We start from the raw sequence: 26,705 nt of genomic DNA, 5'->3' as shown, positions 1-26,705 counted from the left end.
CACACACACACACACACACACACACACACACACACACACACACACACCTAAATATATATCAATTTGCCCAGTTCTGCTCAAATTAAAGACTTTTGGAACACTTGCAATGCAATTGGATTTGTTTTAGGACAGAGTTCAAAAGACAAAGTTGTAGCTCCATCTCAGTGGCAAAATTACAACCTCTAGAATCCAGGATGCCAAAGACCATTGCAATTTTGAATAAAACACTAAAGTGGCAATCTTTTGCTATATGTATCCCATTAACTTTATTGTGAAAAACAGACCTACGATAGCCAAACCAAATTAGGTAATGAAAAGCTAATTGAAATGTCTGATCTGGAGTAACAAGTCATGACTACAACAAAGTACTGAACACTTTGGAAAATAAAGAGCCTTTCAACATTTCATTAAGTCTTCCAAGGAGTACAGATTTTGGTAAATTTTCAAAATTATTTCCTGTAACATCTTTCATATCCCAGTTTATTGACATCTTTACTATTGATAAATATATTTCCTAACTCCAAAATGTGTGATGTTGATCGCAAAAGATTGCTGGAAATATATTCCATATCAGTCAGAATCTGAAAGAGAGTCTGTTTCAATGTAACAATCTAGTTTCCAATTGTCAAAGGCCTTTTGTGTATTTTCGGCATTTTCTGGATTAAATTTTCATGCACTCCCACCGCTTAGTTAGAAGTTTATGGAATCAAAGCCCACTCTAGAGACTCGAGTACAAAATCTATGCAGACATTCCAGTACATTACTGAGAAAATTCTTTCTGGGGAGATGTTAAACCAAAGGCTGCCTTTGCTGATACCAAGGAGCGTGCACTGTATGTTCTAGGGAGACGATTGTGCGTGCGCTAGTGAATGAAATTTATTGAAGTGTCTACAGGCACGTCTTTGTCACTGGGCTGACGAGATCAGGATGGGACTGGGGTTGGGGAGAATGTGAATAAATCCAGAGAAGGGAGAGATATGGGGATTGGGGGATGCCTGTACATCCCAACTGATTCTGAAGATCTTTTCTGCTGCTGACCCCCAATTCAATGTTGCACTTGTTGCGCACTTTGCATGCGATTAACAATGTAGAATATCTGAAATTGTACACATACATGTTTCTGAATAAGCACACATGCACCTAAACCATTGGCTCATTTGCCCTAAGATGAATGTAAAAGATCCATCACAATATTTTGTAGAAGTGCAATGGAGTTCTCCCCAGCATCCTGATCAATATTTGTCCCTGAATCAATAAGTGAAAATATCTAGTTGTTATCACATTGCTACTTCTGAGAGTTTGCTGAGCACAAATTGGTTCCACCTTATTCCTGCAACACTCACGATATTTCAAAGAATACTACATTGGATGTAATGCATCTTGAGACATTCACAGTCATGAAAGACATGATGTAAATGCATGTTTCTGCATTTCTTGTGACATTACCATTTTTTTGGTATCCAATCTATGCCAATTGATTTCTTACATTGGTTATCCATCTCTGTTTTGTTGTATGTAGGTTTTTCTCTCTCAGCCAGCAATCTGTCCAGATGGTGTCTATAAGCTGATGCTCAGCTGTTGGCGGCGTGAACCCAAAACCCGTCCCACATTCCAGGATATTCATCGCATTTTGCAGGAATCTGCCATTGCATCTGGGTTGGAGGAATGAGAACAATGTGAGGGGGATGTCAGAACAGTTGTGACTTTAAATACACCTTTTCATGTCTGATTACTATTGCGCATTTTGGCGTTTTTAAACTGTGGAGGGTGTGGAATGAAAGCCACAGTTTCCAGTGCTGCAAGGTGGAAGCATGTTTGAAAGAGGAAGAAATGAGGAGAATAAATGCAAGGGGAACGTCTTACCTTCACCATAAAAAGTGGAAATTAGAACTTAATGATACGGCACTGGACAAACATCCTTACATTCTTGTTCATTTGGACTTCCCATAATTAGGTGAACAAGATAGTGAAAGCAGAGCCATATCAGAGTAGAAGGTTTCTTGGTAAGGTGCAAGGACATGTAGAAAATGAAAGAATAAAAGCAATACCTGTACAGTAGTATATAAGCAGTAGAAATTACTTCCTATGGACATCTTTATTCTAAATCTTCTATTCCCATTTTTTAGTTAATAGTTCGGGAGAATTTGTAAATGCTGTTTGGAATAAGAGGGCACAAAATGTTTGGTAAAGTGTTCTGTCTGAATCTTCTTTAGTATATGGTTCACAGCAAAGAATATCATGTAGGAACATGGAAAAACTATTTTTAGACTTTTTTTAAAAAGAAGCACTTTTGCTATTAATGTCTAGAAAAAGGCACAATCATGAGTCCTTTCAAAGTGCAATTTATATCCAAGAATAAGATTGCTTTTGGCTTAATGACAGATATTGCAGCATCAAATTAAGTCTACTAATGCATGTTGTTCTTTGAGTTATGACCAAGCAATAAAGATGCTGGTTTAATTTAGATATCAAAATGTCTATTGCCAGATTTGTGTCATTGCTTTATTACTTGGTTTTGGATATCTGTATATTGTCTATATGTTTTCATTTTGAGCACAGTCATCCAACTGTATTTAGATATTTATGCAAATTTTATTAAATATACCTGCAAATATCAATCTTCTCAGTACCATATGTAAGGCTTTTCTTAGTCCGAACTAAGACAAGGAATATGTCCCAGGTTTTAAAGTTCTGATCCAAGAATTGCAAGAATGAGATCACATTCAAAAGATTCAGTTACCCATCAAAGATTATTCTTCTTTTTCAAAATATAATGCATTCAATACATTGGTCACCAGTCAAATGGTTGCATAGAAATATTGAGTTTGTATATACAAATCACTTATAAGTTGCCCATTCACCATTGATTATAGTCTACAGTGATTGACCAAATCTCTTCTCTATGTTGACTGCAATCCAGAATGCAAAAATCAGTGTTTTATATCATTTAAGCTCCATAAGCACATGCTTTGTTGTGGATCAATCTTTAACTTCTGATGTTCTTCAGCTAAATGCAGTTAAGGTTGATAAACTTGGCAATTTTGCAGGTATAAAGCCTGACTGCTTTGTTTCTTAGCTAGTTGTGCTTATCAAGTCCCTGGACATTGACAAAAACCCAGTATTAAAAACCTTCAAGAAGTCTTAGCCTCTTTTCAAGATAATTCTTCAAGTTAACACAAAATGTGACTCCCATGTGAGAAAATTACTCCAACAGACATTGTACAGTCCAACATGTTTAGGCAAAACAAATTGGATTGCCTACGCAAGCCTCAACCATTAGCTATAGTTCTTTCTACAGTTTCTGTATCTTACTCCAGCAGAAAGATGTCAGATTCACGTAGCTCCACACACCTACAAGTACTCAGATGCAATTTCTTACAGGTGGACATATGCATGCACATATAAGTACACAATTGAACATACACATGCAAAACATATTTGAATGCAGATTAAAAAGAACAACGTACTGGAGATTTTTTTGTCATCTGATGCCTGGTGAGGAGCAGAAACCTGCGAGGGTGGAAATGGCTAGGCACCTAAGGCTAAAAGACTAAGGAGTGAGTAGTTAGACCAGGTGGCTCTGGGGTCTGGCATAACATTTTCACTTTTTAAAATTGTTTAAGCCATTAGAAAAGTTCATTTTTGTTTTCTAAATTCATCAAACATTCTAAACCTATGCATTATTTATATCAAGGACACCAAATTAATCAGTATGCAAGCCTTTATACAGCATGGCAATGATTGCATGAGACTGTGCTTCTGCCTCTAGCAAGGCTTCTGCATTTTAATTCAATCTCCTTCTGAAAGATCATGGGGACTGTCAAGGTCACAGTCTGATATACACTGCTAAAGGAAAAAACATTTGCTGAACAGCAGCACCATGAATAAAATGAGAGGATGGATAGCAAGAGGTGCCATGTGGAATTCTTCCCAAATTGTAATATATCCAATATCTGCACACCTGGTTTTCCTAGAAACTGTTCAGCAATGCATTTTATTCAAACAAAATTCCAACTGGCCAGTGTATCCTTTGCTGTGTTTCATTCTGTGAACCACATCTCTGTTTGCTCACCAACAGATAAATGTTTGGCATGCAAGCTAGAAATTCCTGACAAATGTAATACTTTGCTCATCAGAGACAAGAGGATGCTTTATTTATGCCTTATTCCCAAAACCAAATTAAGACCTAGCAAAAAAAAAAATGCTGTTGAGCTATCCATAAAACAAAGAGAGCTGGGTAGACCTCTTGACCTATTGAGTCTGCACCAGCTTTCAATAAGATCATCGCTGATCTTCTATCTCAACTACGCCTTGCCTCACTGGCTGTGTATCTTTTGATTCCCTAAGTGTACAAAAGTCAATGATCTCTGTTTTAAATATACTCACTTTGCATTAACATTCCTCTGGGGTAGAGACATCTAAAAGTTCACAATCCTTGAAGTGACAAACTATTTCCTCATTTCACTTCTGAATGAGTCAATTTCCACCTATCCTGAGACTGACCTAGTGTTTTAAATTCCCAACCCACAGAAACCTCCAGTCTCTACCCTGTCAAATTCTATAAGAATTTTGTGTTTCAAGTGAGATCATTCTTCTAAACTACTGGGAATAAAGGCTCAAAGTCCATTTTTACAATACATTGTGTGAAGTGTTCTCCAATTTCAAATTCATGATTTTCAAAGGTCCTATGAAGTATAATTGCTGTTGACATGATCAGTTTCAGATGAAGTTATCTGTCCTCATTTCATGGATTGTATTATTTATTAATTATGTACCAATTCTGCTCACAAATGATTTTGTTACAGAGTTCAGTGGTATCAGTTACCTGAATTAAGATACCTTGGAGTAAACTTAACGAAGTGCAGCACACAACGCCAGAATCCTGCTTGATAGGAATTGCTTGGATGATCTACACATTCAATTCTTTGAGTAAGGCTCTGTATCAAAAATCTTGCCCTGTAAAATTGAGCTGCTGTTAGGTTTGTAAATTACATTCTCAGATGCATTTGTTAGGCCAACTAGAGGCTAATACACAAGGTCCACGGTGTTGGCAGGGCATTTTCAAGCAAGCAGACTTTAACTTATGGAGTGCCTCTCAGACCAGTGTTAGCAGCTCAGCTAAGTATAATCTCTATTAATGACTTAAAAAGAAAAAATAATGTATTAAATCTTGACGATCCAAATCTAGATGAGAATGCAGTAGTGAGGAATACAAAAAGCACTGCATTCAGATAAATATCGGTTAGGAGAGTGGACAGCAAGGTGGTAAATGGAGTATAACGTGGGGGCATATGAGCTTATTCATGTTGGTAATGTGAAAAGAAAAACTTTTTTTAAGGCGTGGAATTTTCAATGTTAATGTTCATTGGGACTTCAGTGTATTTGTATGAAGGGACACATAAATTAGTATGCAGATAGGACAAGTTATGAGTAAAGTAAAATGGCATGTTAGTCTTTCTTGCAAGGGTATTCTGAATGCGCTTAATAGAGTAACCACAAAGAAGTTGTTTCACCTGGCAGGGAAATCTAAAACGTGTGGATGGAATTTCAAGATAAGGGGCAGATCATTTAGGTCAGAGATGAGAAATATTTCTTCACACAAAGGATTATAAATCATTGAAATTCTCTACTCTGGCAAGAGAGGGGAGGCTGTGGATGCTTCATCATTGAATATAATTAAAGCTCAAATAAGCTGATTTTTTTTTGTCTCTATGGAATTGGGGCTATGGGAGCAGACAGGAAAATGGAGTTGAAACTGAAGACACGTTAAGGTTGTATTGAATGATGGAAAAGGTTTGACAGGCTGTCTCACAGTAAGCAGCCTCAATTTCAACCCAGCCTGTAGCTGCCACAGTGGGTAGTCTCAATTAATTTAAACAGAATACTTTTCTCTGTATTCTGTGCAATAGCCAAGAACAGAAACTCCCTTTTCTGCAGACTTTTTTTTTCAGCCTGCCTCTTCCAGGTCTACAATGTTTGTTCCATTTCCCTGAAAAGAAACCATCTCTTTTATCCTCCCTCTTACATGCAAAAAAAAGCAATATGGGAACAAATCTTGACTTTGTGGATTAATGCAAAACAAATGATAGCAAGTCAAAGTATGTTTTACATCCCTCCAGATTCTGAATTAAAGGTGCATGTCAATGGAAGTAATATTGAGGGAAAATAAGAAATGAGCTGCAACTCCCTAGCATCCATTTCACATGAACAGCTAAAGTCAAGAGCTGCTACACTATTAAAAAAATGTATTTTCAGTTATCTAGCAAGCTACAGATCACTCAACATTCAACTCTTGGAAAAACCAGCTTTCATTAAGGAGGTTAATCTCTTTTCATCTTGCTGTCCACTCTTAAATTTCAAAATACGTTGGGGCAAAAAAAAAGCATGAAAAGTAACTCAACGATTCCAGTAGAAAAAAAATTCAAAGCAACTGCAATAGGGAGAGAAGGAAGAAAGTATACTGAGCCAGATAACAGGAATTTTATTTCTTATTTTTAAATATTATTTTTATTTTTTAATTTGTCATTTTGAAGAAGAGTCATATCAGACTCAAAACATTAACTCTGTTTCTCTCTTCACAGATGCTGCCAGAAATGTTGACTTTCTCCAGCATTTTATGTCTTATTTCAAATTTCCAATATCTTTTTATTCAAAAAGCAACTGTCTGGTCCAGAAATCCAGGTATACATCAAGAAAGAAAATACTTGATTTAAAGAGCAATTGCCTTCCATGATGGACAATCCTGAGATTAATGATTCCTCTAGATGAAGTTAAGACACAATTAACTGGGTGAGCAGGGGAAGCATTTACCTGTGAAAGAAATTCAAGAGGTTGACAGTCCTCCAGATTAGGTAATGGACCAACTACCTGGTTCAATCTGATGTCCTGCTTTAAAGATATCCGGGAGATTCACGATTCTTCTGCACTGAAATGGTTACAGAAAATCAGAACCAAAGTCCAGAGTCCTCATGTCAAAAATGTACCAATCTTCTAAGTTAGAAAGGACTGTATTCTAGAAGAATAGTGTAACCTCCAGATTGCCTACATTTCTGAAGACAGAGGGTAGTGGTCAATGCAAAGGTAATTACATACACATAAATGTAAAATTATTAACTAAAGGGAAAAAGGCTTGTGGGGGAGATGTTTAAATAGTTAATGAGAAGCTGGCACGCTGATCTTTGTGGAGGCTCAACGCCAGCTCTCGGACACTTCTTCCTACTGCCCCCGGGCCATGACCCCACACCTGAACGTCAATCCATTGTTGCCAGGATTGTCACCGACATCACTGTTCTTCCCCCACTGTTTCCAACCTAGTAGCCTCCCAACCCCAGACAGCCTGTTTCTACCTCCTTCTGAAAATCCACAAGCCAGACTGCCCCAGTAGGCACATTGTATCAGCCTGTTCCTGTTCCACTGAGCTAATTTCCTCCTACCTTGACTTCACCCTCTCTCTACTTGTCCAGATCCTGCCAACCTACATCTGCTATTCCTCTGATGCCCTCCACCATATTGACAATTTTCAGTTCCCTGGCCCTAACTGCCTCTTATTCACCATGGATGTCCAATCCCTCTATACCTCCATTCCCGACCAAGATGGTCTGATGTCTTGGCTTCTTCCTCGACCAGAGGCCTGAACAATCCCCATCCACACCACTTTCCTCTGACTGGCTGGAATTGTTCTCTAATTGAACAAATTCTCCATTAATTCATCTCATTTCTGCCATATCAAAGGAGTGGCTATGGGCACCCACATGGGTCCCAGTTATGCCTGCCTCTTTATAGGGCATGTGGAACGATCCTTGTTCCAATCTTACATTGGCCCCCTCCCACAACGCTTTTCTCGGTACATTGATGACTGCTTCAGTGCTGCTTCATGCTCCTGCCAGAACCTTGAAAACTTCATGCATTTTGCCTCCAATTTCCACCCCTCTATAACTTACACATCATCCATTTCCGACACTACCCTTCCTTTCCTCTGTCTCCATTTTGAGGAATAAACTGTCCACTGCCACCCACAACAAAGCCACTGATTCCCATAGCTACCTTCACTACAGCTCATTACACCCCACATCCTGCAAGGACTCCATCCCATTCTCCCAGTTCCTACGCCTACGTCGCATCTGTTCGGATGATGCCACCTTCCAAAACAGCACTGCTGACATGGTTTCCTCCTTCCATGACTGTAGTTTCCCACCCACTCTGGTTGACAGGGCCCTCAACCACATCTGACCTACCACCTGTGCTTCCGCCCTTGACCCTTCCCATCACTCACAACAGCATGGTCGGATTCCCCTTGTTCTCACTTTTCATCCCACCAACCTCCGCATTCAAAGGATCATTCTCTGGCCATTTCAGACAACTCCAACAGGACACCACCACCAAATACATCTTCCCCTCAATACCCTGTCTGCATTTCACAGGGATCGTTCCCTACAGGATACCCTAGTCCACTCCACAACCACCAACACCATTTCCCCCCCCACTACGACATCTTCTCATATAACCACAGAAGGTGCAATGCCTGCCCCTTCACCTCCTCCCTGCTCACCATCCAAGGGTCTAAACAGTCCTTTCAGGTGAAGCAGCATTTCACCTGTACCTCCTCCAATCGTATGTACTGCATTTGCTGCACCCAATGTGGCCTACTCTACATTGAAGAAACCAAATGCAGACTGGGTGACCATTTTGTGGAACACCTCTGGTCTGTGCACAAGCAGGACCCCGACCTTCCTATAGCCCGTCATCTTAACACAGCATCCTGCTGACATGTCCACGTGTATGTCCTCGGCATGCTGCACTGTTCCAATGAATCACAGTGCAAACTGGAGGAACAACTTCTCATCTTCAGACTAAGCACTTTAAGTCTTCTGGACTTAATATTGAGTTCAACACCTTTAAATTGTGAACCAACTCCTATTTCTTTCCTTTCTTTTAGCTTGTTATCATGTCCTCTCTCCCATCCCAGCGGGGAACGTCTGTCCTTTCAGGTCTGGCAGGAGACACACCATTGTTCTGCCAATCTCACATTCCGATCATTTAATCTGAACTATCAACATCTTTTCTCCATCAGCACCCTACACACACTACCCACCAACCTGTAGCATAAATGTTGTCCCTTTCACACTTCGCTTCAGCTCTGATGAAGAGTCATCTAGACTCGAAACGTTAGCTTGCTTTCTCTGCATGGATGCTGTCTGAGCCGCTGTCATCTCCAGCATTTGTTGTTTTCAGTACAGATTCCAGCATCTGCAGTAATTTGTTCCTGGATTTGCTCCAACCTGGTGAACACAGACATGACATAACTGACTCCTGCTTGTTGTAATTATGTCCAACTAGTTAATGTTAATTGTCCCTATCATTATCATTCAATCAACCAAAACATCTTGTGTACGATAAGTGGATCTTCTTTTTCGGACTCTAGTAGCCTATTCTCTACCATTTATTATTAGACAGACACTTAAATTTGATTCACTTAGATTGAAAGTAGGATTCAAGGCAGTGAACAATCCCAATCACAAGCCACCAGTGGTGCCGACCAGAAAATATGACAATAATCACTTCTGTGAAAAACATTGGGATGATTTAAAATGTTAAAGATGTTGATAAATAAATGTAAATTGCTGTTGTATTTCTCTCCATGTGCCCTTGAATGTATGAAAACAATGGGCAAACGGATAAGAGAGTATAAAAGCCTGCTCAGTTCTTTTTATGGAAATAAATAGTCTTTTGAAACAAAAGCAGCAGATGAGGGGAACACCACCACTTACAAGTGCTTCTACAACACACTCACATCCAAACTTGAAAATATATCACCATTCCTTCATTGTTGTTGAGTCGAAATCTTTGAAATCCCTCGCCAGTGGAAACGTGGTTCTACCTACACAGAATGAATTGTGGCAGTTCAAGAAGGAAGCTCATCACCACCTTCTCAAGGGCAACTAGGCACAAGCAATACCCACATCCCATGAATGAATGAATAAAATAAAATATCCATTGGTTCTACAGTCATTGGACTGATTTGTAAATAATTCACTGGCATATGCAGGTGAAATTGATTTAAACATAAACAGTACAACAAGCAGCAGAAAGACAGATAGCAGTGTGCAAATAGTAATGTTATTTGGAATGTGTGTACTTCTGGGTCAAATCTATAACGATTTCTACAAGTTGCAAAAGTAAAGTCAGAATTATGCTCAATGGCTGAATTTTGTGCATTTTCATCCCAAGGGGCATGATGACTGACAGGGGGTGAGGGATGGAGTGGGGAATTGGGGGTATACAAATGGCATTAATTCGAGGGCAAGCACAACATACTTGCTGCCTGCCTGTCAGAAATCTCAGGCAGCTCACTCATCTGTCACCCAGTTGAGCCTTTTAAGTGTTATGATCCCAGTTGATGGTCATATTGGACACGTCAGATCTCAGTGTAAAACCTGACCAAATAGACCATAAGTGTCTTTTTCTATTTATTTACTGTGGAAGTTGAAATAACTCTTCAGAGGTCAGCATCCCATCATCAATCAACCTTCATTTACAAATCCATAGCCTTTGACAATAGCACTGCCTCTCACCGAGTCAGGATTCAGGGGATCGAGTATCCCTGACATTCAACCTTTTATATCAGCCAGGACCAAATTAACAGACCCAATCAGAGAATTCATGTTCAACGAGGTCCTGTTGGCTGACCTCATCACAATCACTATACAGGTGGTCCAACTCCCATGAGAGCCTCCTGGGGTATTTTAATACTGAACGAGGCTCATCCAACTTGGAATCCAACACAGCAGGCGTGTAATGAATGGGAGCTCACGTCTTGCACCCGGAGTACCTCAGTAGACTTTCAATCCCTTCTTCTGGAGGCAGAAATGTCGAGGTGGCTACTTCTGTCATATGCATCTCTGATTCATGGAAATCCATAATGTTTGGTGCAGAGGTTTAATCAACGGTTCCCAAAAGTATTTCTGAAGGCTCCAAAAGGCAAGACAAGTTTTGCTCCCACACAGTCTGCAAACTTGCTATCTAGCGAGGCTAAATGCTGTTCCTTCAGTCCAGTCTTCAAATGTTGGACCATTACTTCTGCCAGGCCTTTAGATGATGGGTGGTTTGGAACTGTCATAATATGTCAAATCTTAATTGACTTTAAGAAGTAACTAAAGTTCCTGCTGGTAAACTTTTGCTCATGATGTGACCAATACCTCTAGGACTCCTCGTGTCGCAAAAGACGTGCACAATTTTCTATCGTCTGTCAGACGTTTGATAAATGGATTCAATGCATGTCCAACCACTTTGCATGGGTGCCTACAATGACTAAAAGTATTGGACCCATGAAAGGACCTGCACAGTCGACATGCAACCAAGTTGAAAGTTTACCCAAACATTCTCACAGATGTGGGGAAGCTACAGGCAGTAACTTTTCTCTTTGTTGACACTGTGGACACATTCCTACTAACGCAGCTGTGACTGCATCCAAGCCTGCCACCAGACATAGCTTGTCCCCTATATCTTCATTTGGAGACCCCTGGATGGCCTTGGTGGAGTTCAGCCAGTATTTGACACCAGCCTGTGCTCAGGACAATCACTTCTCAATCCCCATGACATACTGTCCTATACCATGAGTTGGTCTTTCAGGGTCCAAAAAGGTTTTAATTAAAGTTTTCAAGAAGATTTGTAGCTCAGGTTATGGATGAGGATGCAGGCATGCTCGCTGTGCCAGTGGGTTTGGTTGCAAACATTTCATTACCCTGCTAGGTAACATCAGGCTATTAATTTGCTGTTTTGTTTTCCATACTATGCTAGGCTATCAATAATAAAATCCTTCCATGAACTACAGTTGAGTACCACGTGTCAGAAAATAAGTTAGTTACAATTCCTTAAGTATCAAAATAATCAATGTGGTTTGTACTGTCACCTTAGGAGACATATTAAATTGAAAATCCAGGTCATGGCAGGCTTCAATTCCACATTATTCAAGGAGCAACTTACAAGTGGAAGCTTGTGGGTTCTTGTGGCACAGTGGTGGTGTCCCTTTCAAAAGGTCTGAGTTCAATTCCTACGCACTCCAGAAGTGTATCATGTCATAACAGATTGAGTTATGATAGAATACAAGTGAAAATTTAAGTTTGTTGACCTTTGTAAAGAGCTTCACCCATAGAATTATTGTGATGCTTGAATTTGCATGAAGTCTGATGACTTTTTGATGCACATCTGATAAGAATTTGCTTTTCTGTGTTACCATGTCTCAAAGCATCTTAAACTATGAATTATCTGAAGTGTGGAACAGATTTGACACAAACAGAGAAACTCTTTAGCACTAACTTCTCTAGTCTGCGGAAAGTATGTTTTGGGTAATGGTTTTTTGTGTTTAGAAATCTGTATTATTTTTAGAAAGCCCGTTTGTTACTCTCTTATGCCTATTATTGTGTCAAATTAAATAATGTTAAACCCCAAAAATTGATGTATTCCTTGTGCATCGTTGCTTTAAATTTAATGTAGCAGTGATGATTATTGGGACAATTCTTCCAATTGAATGATGAATTCTTCTAATTATAACATAGACATAGAATCCCTACAATGTGGAAACAGGTCCTTCGGCCCAACAAGTCTACACAGACCCTCGGAGTATCCCACCCCAGACCCATCCCCACAAATCTACACATCCCTGAACACTATGAGCAATTTAGCATGGCCAATCCACCTAACCTGCATATCTTTGGACCGTGGGAAGAAACCGGAGCATGCGGAGTAAACCCACGCAGACATGGGGAGAATTTGCAAACTCCACACAGCCAGTCACTCAAGGCTAGAATCAAACCCAGGTACCTGGCACTGTGAGGCATTAGTGCTAACCACTGAGCTGCCATGCTGCCCCATGCTTCTGTTGAGTCCAAATTGCCCATAAATCAACACAAATACAAAGGTATTGTTACTAACTGACTGCATAACCTCATGGAAGAGTGAAAATGAAAAAGAAGCCCCAAAAGTCAAATAGAAGCCCTCGAGAAACCTCATGGACCGTCTTAAAAACACTACCGACACAAACTTCTGATTGATTCTGCAAACCATGGATTGATACCCACATTGTACACTTTGTTTAATGAAGGATTGGATTTAAACACTTGGAATTATATAAGCACCTTTCAGTATCTCAATATGTTCCAAAACTCTTTACTATCATTCAAATACTTCTCAACTCCACATACCATTGTACTGGAAATATATCTCTGATTCACAGGACTCCAATGTTTGATGGAGAGGGTGAATCAACAGTTTCCTGAAGTATTTCTGAAGGCTCTGAGGGGCAGAGGACAGGGCACGTTTTACTCCCACACAGTCTGCCAATTTGCAGCTTTCAAATGGCCCACATGTTTATTTGCGCCTACTCGAACTTTATAAGTCACTGATCCTGATCTTGCATCATTTATGCCTTTTACCCATGTGGGGCCATTTCTCTGATTCTCGCACCCAGCTTAGTCCCCTGTTTTAAACAGTCTCTCTCATTTGGCAGAGTTTTAGATTCAGCATGGGAGTTCCTGATGCTGTTTCACACTCCTCCCCAGCTCCAGGATGATCAGACTTAGCCTGGTGCAGAGTCTTCAGCCCATCAGCAAGTCTGCCGGTTCTATCCCAGTAGTTGCATATGGGGTGGTTCTATAATCAAAGAAGAAACACAACAGCTTGGTTTCTAGTGAGGCTAAGGGCTGTTTCTTCAGTTCAGCCTTCAAAGTTTGGACCACACTTTATGCCAGGCAATTAGATAATGGGTAGTATGGAACTGTCCTCATATGTTGAATCCCATTCAACTTTAAGAAGTAACTAAAGTCTCTGCCGGTAAACAGTGTCCCGTTATCTGTGACCATATTCTACGGGACTCCATGTGTCATGAAAGATCTGTGTCATGTTTCTATCGTCGCTCCAATGTTTGACAAAGGGCATCTACAATGACTAAGAACATTGAACCTATGAAAGGACCTACATGGTCGACATGAAATCCAGCCAAGGTTTACCCGGCCATTCCAACAGACATGGGGAAGCTGCTGGTGGTAATTTTTGTCCTTGCTCACACTCTGGACACTGTCCTACCAACACAGCTATGACTGTGTCCAAGCCTGGCTACCAGATATAACTCCACCCCAACATCTTCATTTGGAGACCCCTGGATAGCCCTAATGGAGTTCAGCCAGTATTTGATGGTTAGCTTTGCTCAGGACAATCACTCTAGCTCCCCCCTAACAATATGCCATTCTCTACTGTGAGCTGGTCTCTCCAGGTCCAAAGAGGTTTTAATTCAAGCTGCAGCAGCCCTTTGTTTACCCCCACTAATACCAATTGTTTCCATTTAGAAATGATTGGATCTTTCCTTGTCCAAAATCTGACATTGTTAGCTGTCCGTTGACAACTGATAGTTGTCCAGAAAAATTCAGTGTTATTACCAACTCTTCTATTTGAGTACCACAGATGATATATCTGCTAATGTAAGGCAGCTCAATGCGTTCGCATTTGCTACTCGGCCTCCCAGACGGTATTCTAATTTGTAATTATAAGCGCTTAATGTTGTAGTCCACTGCTGAATGCAGTCAGAAGGTATGGTTTGCACGGCCTTATCCTCTTTCAGTAGACCAAGTAGAGGTATGTGGTTCATTATTATCACTCATTTTTGCCAATAATAGTACTGTTACTGGGGGAGACAATGGCCTAGTGGTATTATCGCTGGACTGTAAATCCAGAGAGCTGGACAACATTCTGGGGACCCAGGTTCAAATCCCACCACAACAGATGGTGGAATTTGAATTCAATAAAATATCTGGAATTAAGGATCTAATGATGACCATGAATCCATTGTCAATTGTCCACAAAACCCATCTGGTTCACTAATGTCCTTTCAGGAAGGAAACTGCCATCCTTACCTGGTCTGACCTATGTGTGACTCCAGATCCACAGCAATGTGGTTGACTCTGAACTGCCCTCTGGGCAATTAGGGATGGACAATAAATGCTGCCTAACTAGCAATGTCCTCATTCCGTTAATGAATAAAAAAAAATTGCTGGAACTTTCTGACTCAAAATATGACCACTAATCCTTTTTCTATTTGGGCACGTTTACAGTCTGCATTAGTCAAAGTCCTGGATGCATAGCTATTGAGCATTCCTCTCCAGTGGGCCACCTATGAATTAATACCACCACAATGCCATATAGGGATGCATCACATGACAATACCAGATCTTTCTTGGATTTATAGTGTGCTCACGTTAGAGGATGATAGTTGCCTCTTTACTCCACTGAAAGATAGGGCCAGACTATGAGATCATTTCCAAGGCTGATCCTTTTTTAGGAGTTGATGGAATGGTTCTGAAATGGGTGACAGGTTGAGTATGAACTTTCTGGAATAATTTACCAAACCATGAAATGACCTAATGTGGGGGCTGGGGCACCTTTGCTCGCCCTCACTTTATCTTCCAACTGATCTTGTTGACACTATAGCCCAAGTAGGTAACTTGGGGGACCTGGAATAAACATTTTTCTCTTCTTAGGCATACGTCTGCCTCAAAAAATTGCCTTTATCCAAGTTCTCCAAATGTTCCTTATTATTTTTCCCTGTTATCTGGACATCGTCTAGGATAATGGCGACCTGAGGTAGACCTTGAAAAATGCTCTCAATTGTCCACTAAAAGATTAATAGGCTGACAATATGCCAAAAGGCAGTCTCATATACTGGTATATCCTTTATGGGTATTAATTGTAGTATACTTCTGGATACAATTGTAAGTAAGTGTGGCTCATGTCAAGCTTTGGAAAAGACAACTTAGCATACAAATCCTTTATCCAAGGGATTGGATATTTATTAGGTATTTAACAGAAAAACATCCCCACAAAGGTGAAATGGCCCATTGGGCTCCAAAATTGGTACAATTGGCGCTACACATTTTGTGAATTGGACTGGTGTGATGATTCCTTCACTTGCCAGCCTTCTGAGTTCTGTTTTTACTTTTGCCTGGAAAGCAAATGACACTGGACAGGCCTTGCAGAATCGTGGAATTGCTTCCTGGTTAACATGCAAAGTCACTTTGGCTCCTCTGAGAGTCCCTAGACCATCACGGAAAATGTCCAGGTATTAGGACTTCACTCAAGCTGGCATTTTCGAATGGTAAAATGTTGAACTAATATAGGTGAATCTCTTGCGATCAATTTTGCCCCATCAAGCTTGGTCCCAAGTCTTCTACTACTATCTGAACCAGTGGCCTTCATAACAGACTGGAACAGACATTGTATCCTTAATCTGCAATGATTCCCTGGTATAGGGTCTCAGCCTAGCTGAAGTCTTGCACAAATTTAAGGGCTAAGTACAGAACAACCTTTTTAAAAAAAACTGGTTGTGTGATCACTGATATGGCTGCACCTGTATCGAACTTTATTTGAATTGAATGGCCAGTTAACCAGGTGTTTATCTTGATTGGTTCGCATTTGGATGTGGCTCAGCAATTTGACAATTCCAAATAAGATACTGGTTGGATTTCCAGAGTATGAACTCTCCTGGATACCCTCCTGGACACTGGCCTATGAGTTAACTTACTCCATTTAACTCTTGTAGGGCTCTGTTGCTGTCCCAAATCCATATATCAATAATTACAATGTCTTACCTGGCAGTGTCCTGAGGAAAATTATAACTGTTTGGCTGAGACTTGGTTTTGTTTGGGGTTTTGCTGTGGATCATCCGAGAGTTAGTTTTATCAGGGTAGAGGCTATGCTGTTGCCTACATGGAAGTGGTGTTCCCAAAGCTCAGGCGGACTGCTGAGGGTGTCCACTTCCATTGGAATACCTTGCAACTCACCTGCTCCATTTGCAAGTAACGCCTGTCTGAAATCTAGTTCAGCTTCAGCCAGTAGTATTTTTGCATAGTCACATCATTAATCCTGCATAAAGGACCGTGTCTAAGCACTTCATTAAGTGTTAAACCAAATTCACAGCTTCTGCTAGTCATCTTAAGCTAGTCAAAAACTTTGATGTGGATTCCCCCAGTTCTCAAATTGCCGAGTAAAAGTGATAACATCTCAGAATTAAAGGAGGCTTGGAGTCGTAATATTTCTTAATTATGTCATGCAATTTTTGAAACATTTTAGTACCCAGTGCCTCAGGAAATGTTAGAGGAAATGACAGAAAAGCCCCAGCTCCACAGACTGTCAGGAGAATTGCTCATTGCTTTTAATCTGTAACAATGTTGTTTGCCCAGAAAAAAAAACACTTTCTTTCCACATACTGGGCCCGGTCCTCAACGGCACGGTCGAACAAGTCAAGCTTCACAGAGACATGACATAAGAAAATGTTCACCCTCAACTTCAAAACGACAGCTGTGAGCGTGTTTCTTCAGGATGATGTTTTTCTCTTGTCACCACTGAAATAACTCTTCAGAGGCCAGCATCCCATCACCAATCACCTTTTATTTACAAATACATAGCCTCTGACAATTGCACTATTTCTGAATCAGGCATTCGGGGGCCCAATATCCATGACATTTATCTTGTAATGTCAGACAGGTCTTGCTGATTGGACAAGATTACCAGCCCAAAGCAAGGAACTTGTATTCCATGTTGTCTGGCTGGCTGACATAACAATCATGCCGGAAATCAGTCACTGAATATATTCACCATGAGTTGCTAATGTATTTGTAACAATGTACTTTTAACAAGGACATGAAAGTTTACAGCATATTGTAGATGGTGACAGATTATACACAGTACTATGTTGGTGCTTCATTTGGAATCCAGTTGATCTACAATTGCTTCTGCCAATACCAATGTCATGATTGCCATCTCGGGCCACAAGGAGTGAGGCATCCAAGCCCACTAGTAACATCTATCTGTCTACTGGTGCCTCAAAATCAATGTGAATTCACTGTCATGGTGTTTGAGGTCATTCCCATGAGTGAAGGGGCAATAACAGTGGGACGTTTCTTACTAATGTGAAGGATTTGTATGATCTCACTTTGTCTTCAATCTGGAAGTCCACATTCAGCCACCAAAATAGCTCCTGGCTATGCCATTTGAGGTTGGTTGGCTTGCCGAGCTGGTTTGTTGTTCCGCAGACGTTTCGTTACCAGGCTTGGTAACATCCCCGGTGCAGCCTCTGATGAAGCGTCGGTGTGTTTTCCCGCCTGGTTTTTAAACTCTGGGGTCCGTTGCGATGGATTGCCTCACTTCCGGGTTTCCTCCGTAGTGGAATATATATGGGGTCGATTCAATGTGTTTGTTAATAGCATGCTTCATGGAGTGCCATGCTTCCAGGAATTCTCATGCTTGTCTCTGCCTAGCCTGTCCCAGGATCTTGGTGTTGTCCCAGTCGAAGTGGTAAGATGTGGGACAGTACTTCATCAACCCCATAAGTGAGGCTTCATATGCTATCTATAGTGACAACTTCGGGTTGAAATGCATTAACACTTCCCACCTTTTTAAAGGGTTGCTTCATCTCCCTGTAAACCATCTCACATTTGTGGGACCATTTCCACAGCCACCCTTTACCCAGGGTGACAATGCAGGGGATTTAGCGCAATTGCCAGATCAGGTACATACTTGCTATAGTAATATAAAAGTCCCAAGAACGATCTCAGTTGAGACACATTTTCTGGTCTAGGAGTCTTCATGCTAGCCTCCACCTTCTTGGGCACCTTGTGTCATCCATTGCCATCAATTACATGGAGTCTTTAAAAAATCTTGCTTTTCTCTCTTTTCACTTGTAGTCCATTCTCCTGAAGACTTTTTAGGATTCCTTCTAGATTTTTCAAATGCTTCTTTTTGGAGGATCCAGTAATCAAAGTATCATCCAAGTAACACTGTATTTTTTACCAGCCTACTTAATATTGGATCCATGTCTGTCTGGAATAGAGATGATACTGATACCAAAAGGAAGTCACTAGTAGCGTAAAATTCCCCTGTATGTTGAGAAAAAGACAGTAAATATGGAAATGGATATGGGCACAGTGGTTTTCCTGATTCCTGAATCAGTCTACAGGGAGAAGTTGAGGGCACTACTATTAACTGACGGGAGTGGCTCATTGACTGGTGGTTACCGGTTCCAACGCTCCTAAATTCCCAGCCATTCCACTTCTGCCTATGGTATTGGGTGCACCTTCAGTCTCCTAGGATCAGCCTCTGGTTTCAGCTGTCATTTAATTCTGACTTCTTCCATTTCACCCAAATTTCCTTTGAAGACATCTTTGTACTTGTCCAGGATGTGTTGCAAACCCATGTTTGATTCTGCCAGTCTATTAACCATGCTACAGAGTTCAACCTTAACTTTTGTAATCAAAGGCATCCAAATAATGCAAGGTATTCACCTTTTACTACGTAAAGTAGCAATTCTGCACACTGGTTCTTTAACTGTACTTTCACCAGTACGTAGCCCTTCAGTGGCATCAATGTTCCGTATATGTTCGTAGTATAATCCTGGCCAGCTTCAACGGTAGTGCCATCAACATCTCCCTCTAGACTGATTCGGGACACCACTTCGCCTGTATCCACTTCCTTTTTTATTGTCTTGCCCTCAACTTTGGGAAGAACCCAGAAACGTTCAGTTTCACCCTGTACCACAGGTAAGTTTAACTGAAAAACTGTTGACTCTAGGCCTTCTGCTTCTTCCACAGACCTAGCTGACTTCTTGTGTACTCCCTGGCTGGTTACATGTACCTAATCCCTTGTCCTCAAGAGTTGTTTGCTTCTGACTCCTCTTCTCTTGTTTGGTTTGCACCCGGCAATTTTGGGCAACATGATCCAGTCATGAAACCGGCAAACTGGGCTTCTTGAGTCCAACATGTTGACTCCTTGCAGTCACTCTAACCACACTGACAGCATTCTATGGTTGGTACCACACTCTGTCGAGTTTCCACTGCTAAATACACACAGGTGTTGTCAGCCAACTGGGTAGCTTCGCTGGTGGCCAACTCCATCCAGGTTGCAATTTCAAAAGGAGCCTTGAACTCCAGGTCTCTCCTTGTTAGTAGCTACCATTGGATGGCCTCATGTCAGAGGCCACAAACCAAACAGTCCCACAATGCATCTTGGAGGAAGCCTCCAAATTCACAATGCTCTACTTACCTCTTTAAGGCCACCATGAATTGGGCAGTCAACATTCTGTAGTTTGTAAAAATAGAAACGTTTCGCAACCATCAGCAACTTGGGAGTGACATAATTTCCTAACGCTTCGCACAACTCTTAGCACATCTTCTCCACAGGTTTCTCTGGTTGCACCAGGCTCACAATGGTTCTTAAGAAAACTGGTACCAGGATGTCCTCAGCCATGTTGTTTGCCTTTCACAACGAATTAAAGTGTTCCGTGTATCAAATGTTCCTATCACCCCAAATTAGCCTGCCATTTTGTTTTTCTGTCAACAGGAATTTTTCCCACCACTCAAGTCCAGTAGCCACTCGCAGCCCGAGACTCCTCAGTGAACACTCCCCCGTCAGCCGTCTCCTCACAGACGATGCTTACATACCATGCCTCCGTCGCATCACCTACAGCCCAAATCTCCTCACAACCACTGTCCATGATGACTTTGGTAGCTCCCAAGTGTGTACCCTCTTCTTTAGCCATTGGCCCGAATCCACTCATGACTGCCGCTCTCGACCTGCTCCCCAGTAGGTATCTTCCTGCATGGTGTCAACCGCAGCCCAAGTCCCCAGACTTCTCTCAACATTACCTCCTTAATCCCGCACCCACAAGCTCAGCCCCTCTGGAACACATTATTGACAATGATTACGTGAACACAGACAATTCTAGACTGGACCACAAGTCCGCCCCTTCAAATCACCTAACCAGCTTTCCTAAAGGGGTAGTACACCTAACTACAGACATAACAGAAAAGGTAAGTAAAATTCCAAAGATTAAAAGTCCAGATTTCACGGATGGGTTAAATTGTCTCACACAGTCCCTCTTGTGATTTAACACTGATGGCATTCTGCTGTCTGTAAAGCAATGGCCATTCCTCACCAATAGTTGATCTGGTGAACCAAGGTCATTCTTTGTTAGAATTCTTTCGTTTAAGCTTTTTTGGTTTTTCTGTCTCTTTCCCCACATGGAGAGAGAAGTTTTCAGTTTGCAGGCTTTGGGTGCCTCTGGCTGTCCTTGCACTCAGCTTTGTAGCAAACTACATTTCAACAAATCTGAGGCCTGTCATCAGTCAGAATTTCCCTAACCCAAAGACTCTTGGTGCAATTTTGTCTCAAGGTATTCCTCATCACTGCTTGAAAAAGCAAAATTATTTTGCACAGCTAAAAATATGCACTGCTTGATTTTACAAGTTGCAAATACCTCCTGGTACTTCAACTATATAATATTCCAAAATCATTTCAGTTTACGGTCCCAAAAAGAAACAAAATGTGGTCCTTTACACTATCTCTACCTCAAAGCTTTTTCCTCAGCTCGCACAATTGTAATAGATTTCCTTCTAGCCAATTGATTTGCATTACTTAATTTCTTCAATTCATGCCTCCCCCATGACCCTTCAAACAAACTGCCTACTATAGATCACTATCACTTAACAAGGGTTCCCTAAACATGTCTTCAACAGCCTTGTACAAAGTCTTTCTCAATGATACCCCCACAGCTTTCTGCTTTCACATATACAGAGATAGCTTTGGGCGTTGTGTTGGGCCATCACATGGAAGTATTTTCCTGGGCAGGTGATATGGTGGGCTGGTAGAGGTACAATTGGCTCTTACACTCATGATTCCTGATGGAGCAAGTCACCCTCTGAGGTAACTGCAGTCTTCACATTCAGCAGCGGTTGATCCTACAGAATCAGCTCCTTTGTAAGAGACAAACTGTAGTTATTCGATATCCTTCATCTCAGCCAAAGCTTCGCCAGACATCTCATGAACAGGTATCAAATGGAATTGACTTCACAACATTGAAAACTGCTCCAAGGTTGTATTCAGGCATCAGGAATTTAAACCATCCTATAAAAATAGTGAAAGACAGACCATTACCAATCTCAAATAACAACATCCTAGACTGTATTTCCCACTTTTAAGACATATATCAAAACCATGAGATGGTTGCTTGATTTAGTTTAACTGCTTCACATTTATTTTCAATGTCTGTACCAGACACTTCCCTTTTAAATGTAGTACCTGTATTTGTGCATTTGATGTTGCATCCTTATTATTTTTTCTGCAAGTTATTAGATTGTAAAATCCATCTTCCTTTCAAGAATATCTCAGTAAGTGGCATTTTTAATTTTTTAACAAACAATGAAGTGTGATTGAAATAACTTTTCAGAGGCCAGCACTGACCATCTCTAAGAAGACAGAATCTAACAATCACCCCTTGACATTCAACAGCAATAAAATCACTGAAATATTCATTATCAAGATCTACTGGGTTACTCGTATCAATAAACTGATTAGCAACATAAATACTGTGACTACAAGAGCAGGTCAGAGGCAAGGAATCTTACATTTCGTAAAACATCCACTGATTCCCCAAAGCCTGTCCATATTCCACAAGGCACAAGTCAGGAGTGTGATGGAATATTTCCCACTTGCCTGGATGAGTGCAGCTCCAAGAACACACAAGAAACTTGACATCATCCAAGACAAAGCAGCCCGCTTGATTAGCATCACAATGACAAACATCTATTACCTCCACCACTGACATTCAGTAGCAGCAGTGTGTACCATTGATAAGATACTCTGCAGAAATTCACCAAGACTCCTTAGACAACAGTTTCCAAACCCATGACCATTAACAGCTTGAAGTACAAAAGCAGCAGATACATGGAAACATCACACCTGCAAGTGCTTCACCAAGCCACTTGTCATCCAAACTTGGAAATATATTGCCATTCCTTCACTGTTGCTGGATAAAATTCTTTGAAATCCCTCCCCAGTAGCATTATGGGTCTACCTATACAGAATGGACTGTGGCGCTTCAATAGGGAAGCTCATCACCACCTTCTCAAGGGAAACAGGTAATACCATATCCCATGAATGAATAAAATAAAATATCCATTGGTTCCATAGAATAATGTTCTACAGACAGAGTTCTACAGACCTTTAAATAACACTTTAAATATAAATAGTAGAACAAACAACAGATAGACAGATAGCAGTGCGCATATAGAAATGTATTTTGGAATGTGAGTCCTTCTGTGTCAAATCTATAACAATTTCGACAAGTTACAAAAGTAAAGTCAGGATTATGCTCAAAGGCTGAATTTTATGCGATTCCTCCCAAGGCGTATGATGACTGACAGGGGATGGAAGGTGGGATAGGGTATTGGAGGGATGCAGTGGCAATAATTTGATTGCCATGTCAGGAGCAGCAGACTTTTTTTTCTTTATTTATTCACAAGATGAGGGTGTCGCTAGTTAGGCAGCATTTATTGCCCATCCCTAATTGCCCAGAGGGCAGTTAAGAGTCAACCACATTGTTGTGGGTCTGGAGTCACATGTAGGCCAGACCAGGTAAGGATGGCAGTTTCCTTCCCTAAAGGGCATTAGTGAACCAGACGGGCTTTTCCCAACAATCGACAATGGATTCACAGTCATCATTAGATTCTTAATTCCAGATATTTATTGAATTCAAATTCCATCACCTACCGTGGCGGGATTCAAACCGGGTTCCCGGAACGTCATCTGGGTCTCTGGATTAACAGTCCAGCGATAATACCACTAGGCCATTGCCTCCCCAATACTTGTTGCCTGCCTGTTAGAACTTTCAGGTAGCTCACTCATCTGGGTCCCAACCCAAAATGTCAACTTTCCTGCTCCTCTGATGCTGCCTGGCCTGCTTTATTCCTCCAGGTCCACATTGTGTTATCTCTGACTCCAGCATCTGTAGTTCTTGCCATCTCACTCGTCTGTCACCGAGTTGTCTTGTTATGACCCTAGCTGATGGTCATACAGGACAAGTCAGATCCCAGAATGAATCCTGACCAGATAGACTGTAAGTTTCTTTATTTACTTACGTTGAAGTTGAAAATAACTCTTCACAGGTTAACATCCACCAGCAATAACCCTTTATTCACAAATGCATAGCCTTTGACAATAGTACTGTCTCTCATTGAGTCAGGCATACAGGTGGCCCGATATCCCTGACATTCATCTTTTTATGTCAGCTAGGTCTCCCTGATTGGAGCAGATTAACAGCCTCATTAACAGGGAACTCATATTCTATGAGAGTTAAGCTGTCTGACTCTGTTACAATTACTACATCCCTCCCTCTCTGAAACTATGGACACAGGGCAGTCTGATTCCTCTGAGAGCCTCCTGAGGTGTTTAAACACTGGGTCAAGTTCCCCTAATTTGGAATTTGACACAGGAGGCACGTAATGAATGGGAGCTCACCTGTTGCATCTGGAGCGCCTCAGTAGACGTTCACCCCCTTCTTCTGGAGGCAGAAGCATCGAGGTGGCAAGTTCCATGATGTCCTTCTCTGATTCAGAGGACACGACAACGTTTGGTGGAGAGGTTGAATCAAAGGGTCTAAAAATAATTTCTGAAGCCTCCGAGGGGCAGGGCAAGTTTTGCACCCACACAGTCTACAAATGAGTAGCTTCCAAATGGTCCATATGCTTATTCAGGGCAGTCACACGTATCCAAAATTTATAAATCACTGGTCTTGAGCTCACGTCGATCATTCCTCTTACCAATGTAAGGCCAGTTCCATAATTCTTGCACCAAACTTTGTCCCTGTATCAAACTGTCTCTCTAGCTTGGTGGGGTATTGGGTTCAGATTTGAAATTCCTCATGCCATTTCACCCCAATGTAGTTCCAGTGTTTAACAAATGGATTCTATGCATGTCCAACCACTTTGAGTGGGCATCTATAATGACTAAAAACATGAACACTTGAAAGGTCTTGTTCCCCATTCCATAAATTGGTCTGGTTTGATGATTCCTTCACTTTTCAGTCTTCTGAATTGTGTTTTTAATTTTACCCATTAGGCAAATGGCTCTGGAAGGGTCTTGCAGAATTGTGGAATTGTTCCCTGAACAACATGCAACATGGCTCCTCCTCCCCCAGGTCTTCCAGTAAAATGTTGGGATATTGAATTTGGACATCAATCAGATAGCCATTTTCTTATCGAAAAATGTTAAGCCAAGCTCGTTGAATCTCTTGCAACCAAATTTCAACCATCAAGCTTGGCCCAGAGTCTTCTACTACAATCACTGGTAACTGAACCTGTTACCTTTCATAAGAGACCAGAACAGAGTTGTAACCTTAATTGGCAATGATTTTACGGTATAGGTTCTCAGGGTAGCTGAAGTCTTGAGTGAAATTAAGGACTGGAGTCCAGACTGAATTTTATCAAAACCTGGTTCTGTGATCGTTGATCCTGCTGCACAAATATTGACCTCGATTTGAACGAGATGGCCATTTAACCAGATGTTTATATTGATTGGTTCTGGTTTGGATGTTGCAAAGCAATTTAACTGCTCCAAACCAAATGCAGGTGGAGTTTCCAGGGTAGGAGCTCCCCTGGATACCGGCCTACAAGGTAATTTACTCTATTTAAGTCTAGTAGGGCTCTGTTGTTGTCCTGAATTCACATATTGACAACATTGCAATGTATTATTGGGCAGGATCCTGAAGAAAATTGCAACTGTTTGGCTGAGACTGGGCTATGGTTTGAGGTTTTGCTGTGGGCTAACGATGAGTTACACTTATCATGATATTTCCTGAGTGAGGCTATGAATTACCTACACTCGCGAGGTGTTCCTCAAGCTCAGATAGACAGGAGACAGCGTCCAATTCCATCAGAGTACCTTGCAACTCAGGTGCACCACTTGCCTTTTTTTTTAATGATAAAGCCAGTTGTGGCAGCTATTTCAAGTCCAGTGAAGCTTCAGCTAGTAGGCATTTTGGCATAGTCACATCATTAATCCCACATACTAGATGCTGTCTAAGCATCTCATTAAGGGTTAAACCAAATACACAGGTTTCTGCAAGTCATCTTGACCGAGACAAAAACCCTGATTCCTCAGTTCTCGAATTGTCAAGTGATAGCATCTCAAAATTAAAGGAGGCTTGAGGTCATAATATTCCTTAAGTATGTTAATCAATTCTTGAAAGGTTTTAGTATCTGGTACCTCAGGAAATATTAAGCTCCAAATGACAGAAAATGTTGCAGCTCCACAGATTGTCAGGAGAATTACTGGTTGTTTTTCAGGTGAGAATGTTGTTTGCCTGGAAACAACTTGCCTGACTGACTGGTATTCAAGACAAATGCAATTCATAGTACATTTCGTGATTTATACAAAATTGCTCTATTTATTGTAACACACTTAAGTTTAACAAATGGCAGTAAAAATAAAAGGATTCTTACTATGCAATGTAAACTGTACCCCTTTAAAACATCAAATAGACACACACATATTCATAATTAACACAGTCAAAAGACTGACTGACAAATATTGTCAATGAAAAAATAATTGTACTGGTGCGTCCTTCAGAATCCAGTCAATCTATTGTTGTTTCTGCCAATACCGACATCGTGACCGCAACCTCAGGCCACTTGGAGTGGGGCATCCACAACCACTAGTAGAAACTGTCTCTCTACATGTGCTGTGAAATTGACACAAATTTGCTGCCACAATGTTTGAGGCCATTCCCATGGGTGAAAAGGTGATAACGGTGGCACCTTTCTTAGTAATGTGCAGAATTCACATGATCTTGGTTTCTCCTCAACCAGGAAGTCCACATTCAGCAAGGAAAG

The 26,705-nt window shown here is 41.1% G+C and overlaps 1 protein-coding gene across 7 annotated transcripts in view; it reads left to right on the top strand.

The window, feature by feature from the left end:
• ddr2a (discoidin domain receptor tyrosine kinase 2a) overlaps window positions 1-2,618 on the top strand; it is a 148,705-nt gene extending 146,087 nt beyond the window's left edge. For all 7 annotated transcript variants that reach the window (XM_048601872.1, XM_048601868.1, XM_048601870.1 and 4 more), the window contains one exon: window positions 1,520-2,618. In XM_048601872.1, the coding sequence (XP_048457829.1) occupies window positions 1,520-1,669 (150 nt within the window). In that variant the 3' untranslated portion in view covers window positions 1,670-2,618. The remainder of the gene's footprint in view (window positions 1-1,519) is intronic.
• The last annotated feature ends 24,087 nt before the right edge of the window (window positions 2,619-26,705 follow it).

The sequence above is a fragment of the Rhincodon typus genome, chromosome 10 (assembly GCF_021869965.1).
Source record: "Rhincodon typus isolate 14 chromosome 10, sRhiTyp1.1, whole genome shotgun sequence".
NCBI lineage: Eukaryota > Metazoa > Chordata > Chondrichthyes > Orectolobiformes > Rhincodontidae > Rhincodon > Rhincodon typus.
The sequence above is the reverse complement of the archived record's forward strand: the minus strand, read 5'-3'. Positions and strand labels throughout refer to the sequence as shown.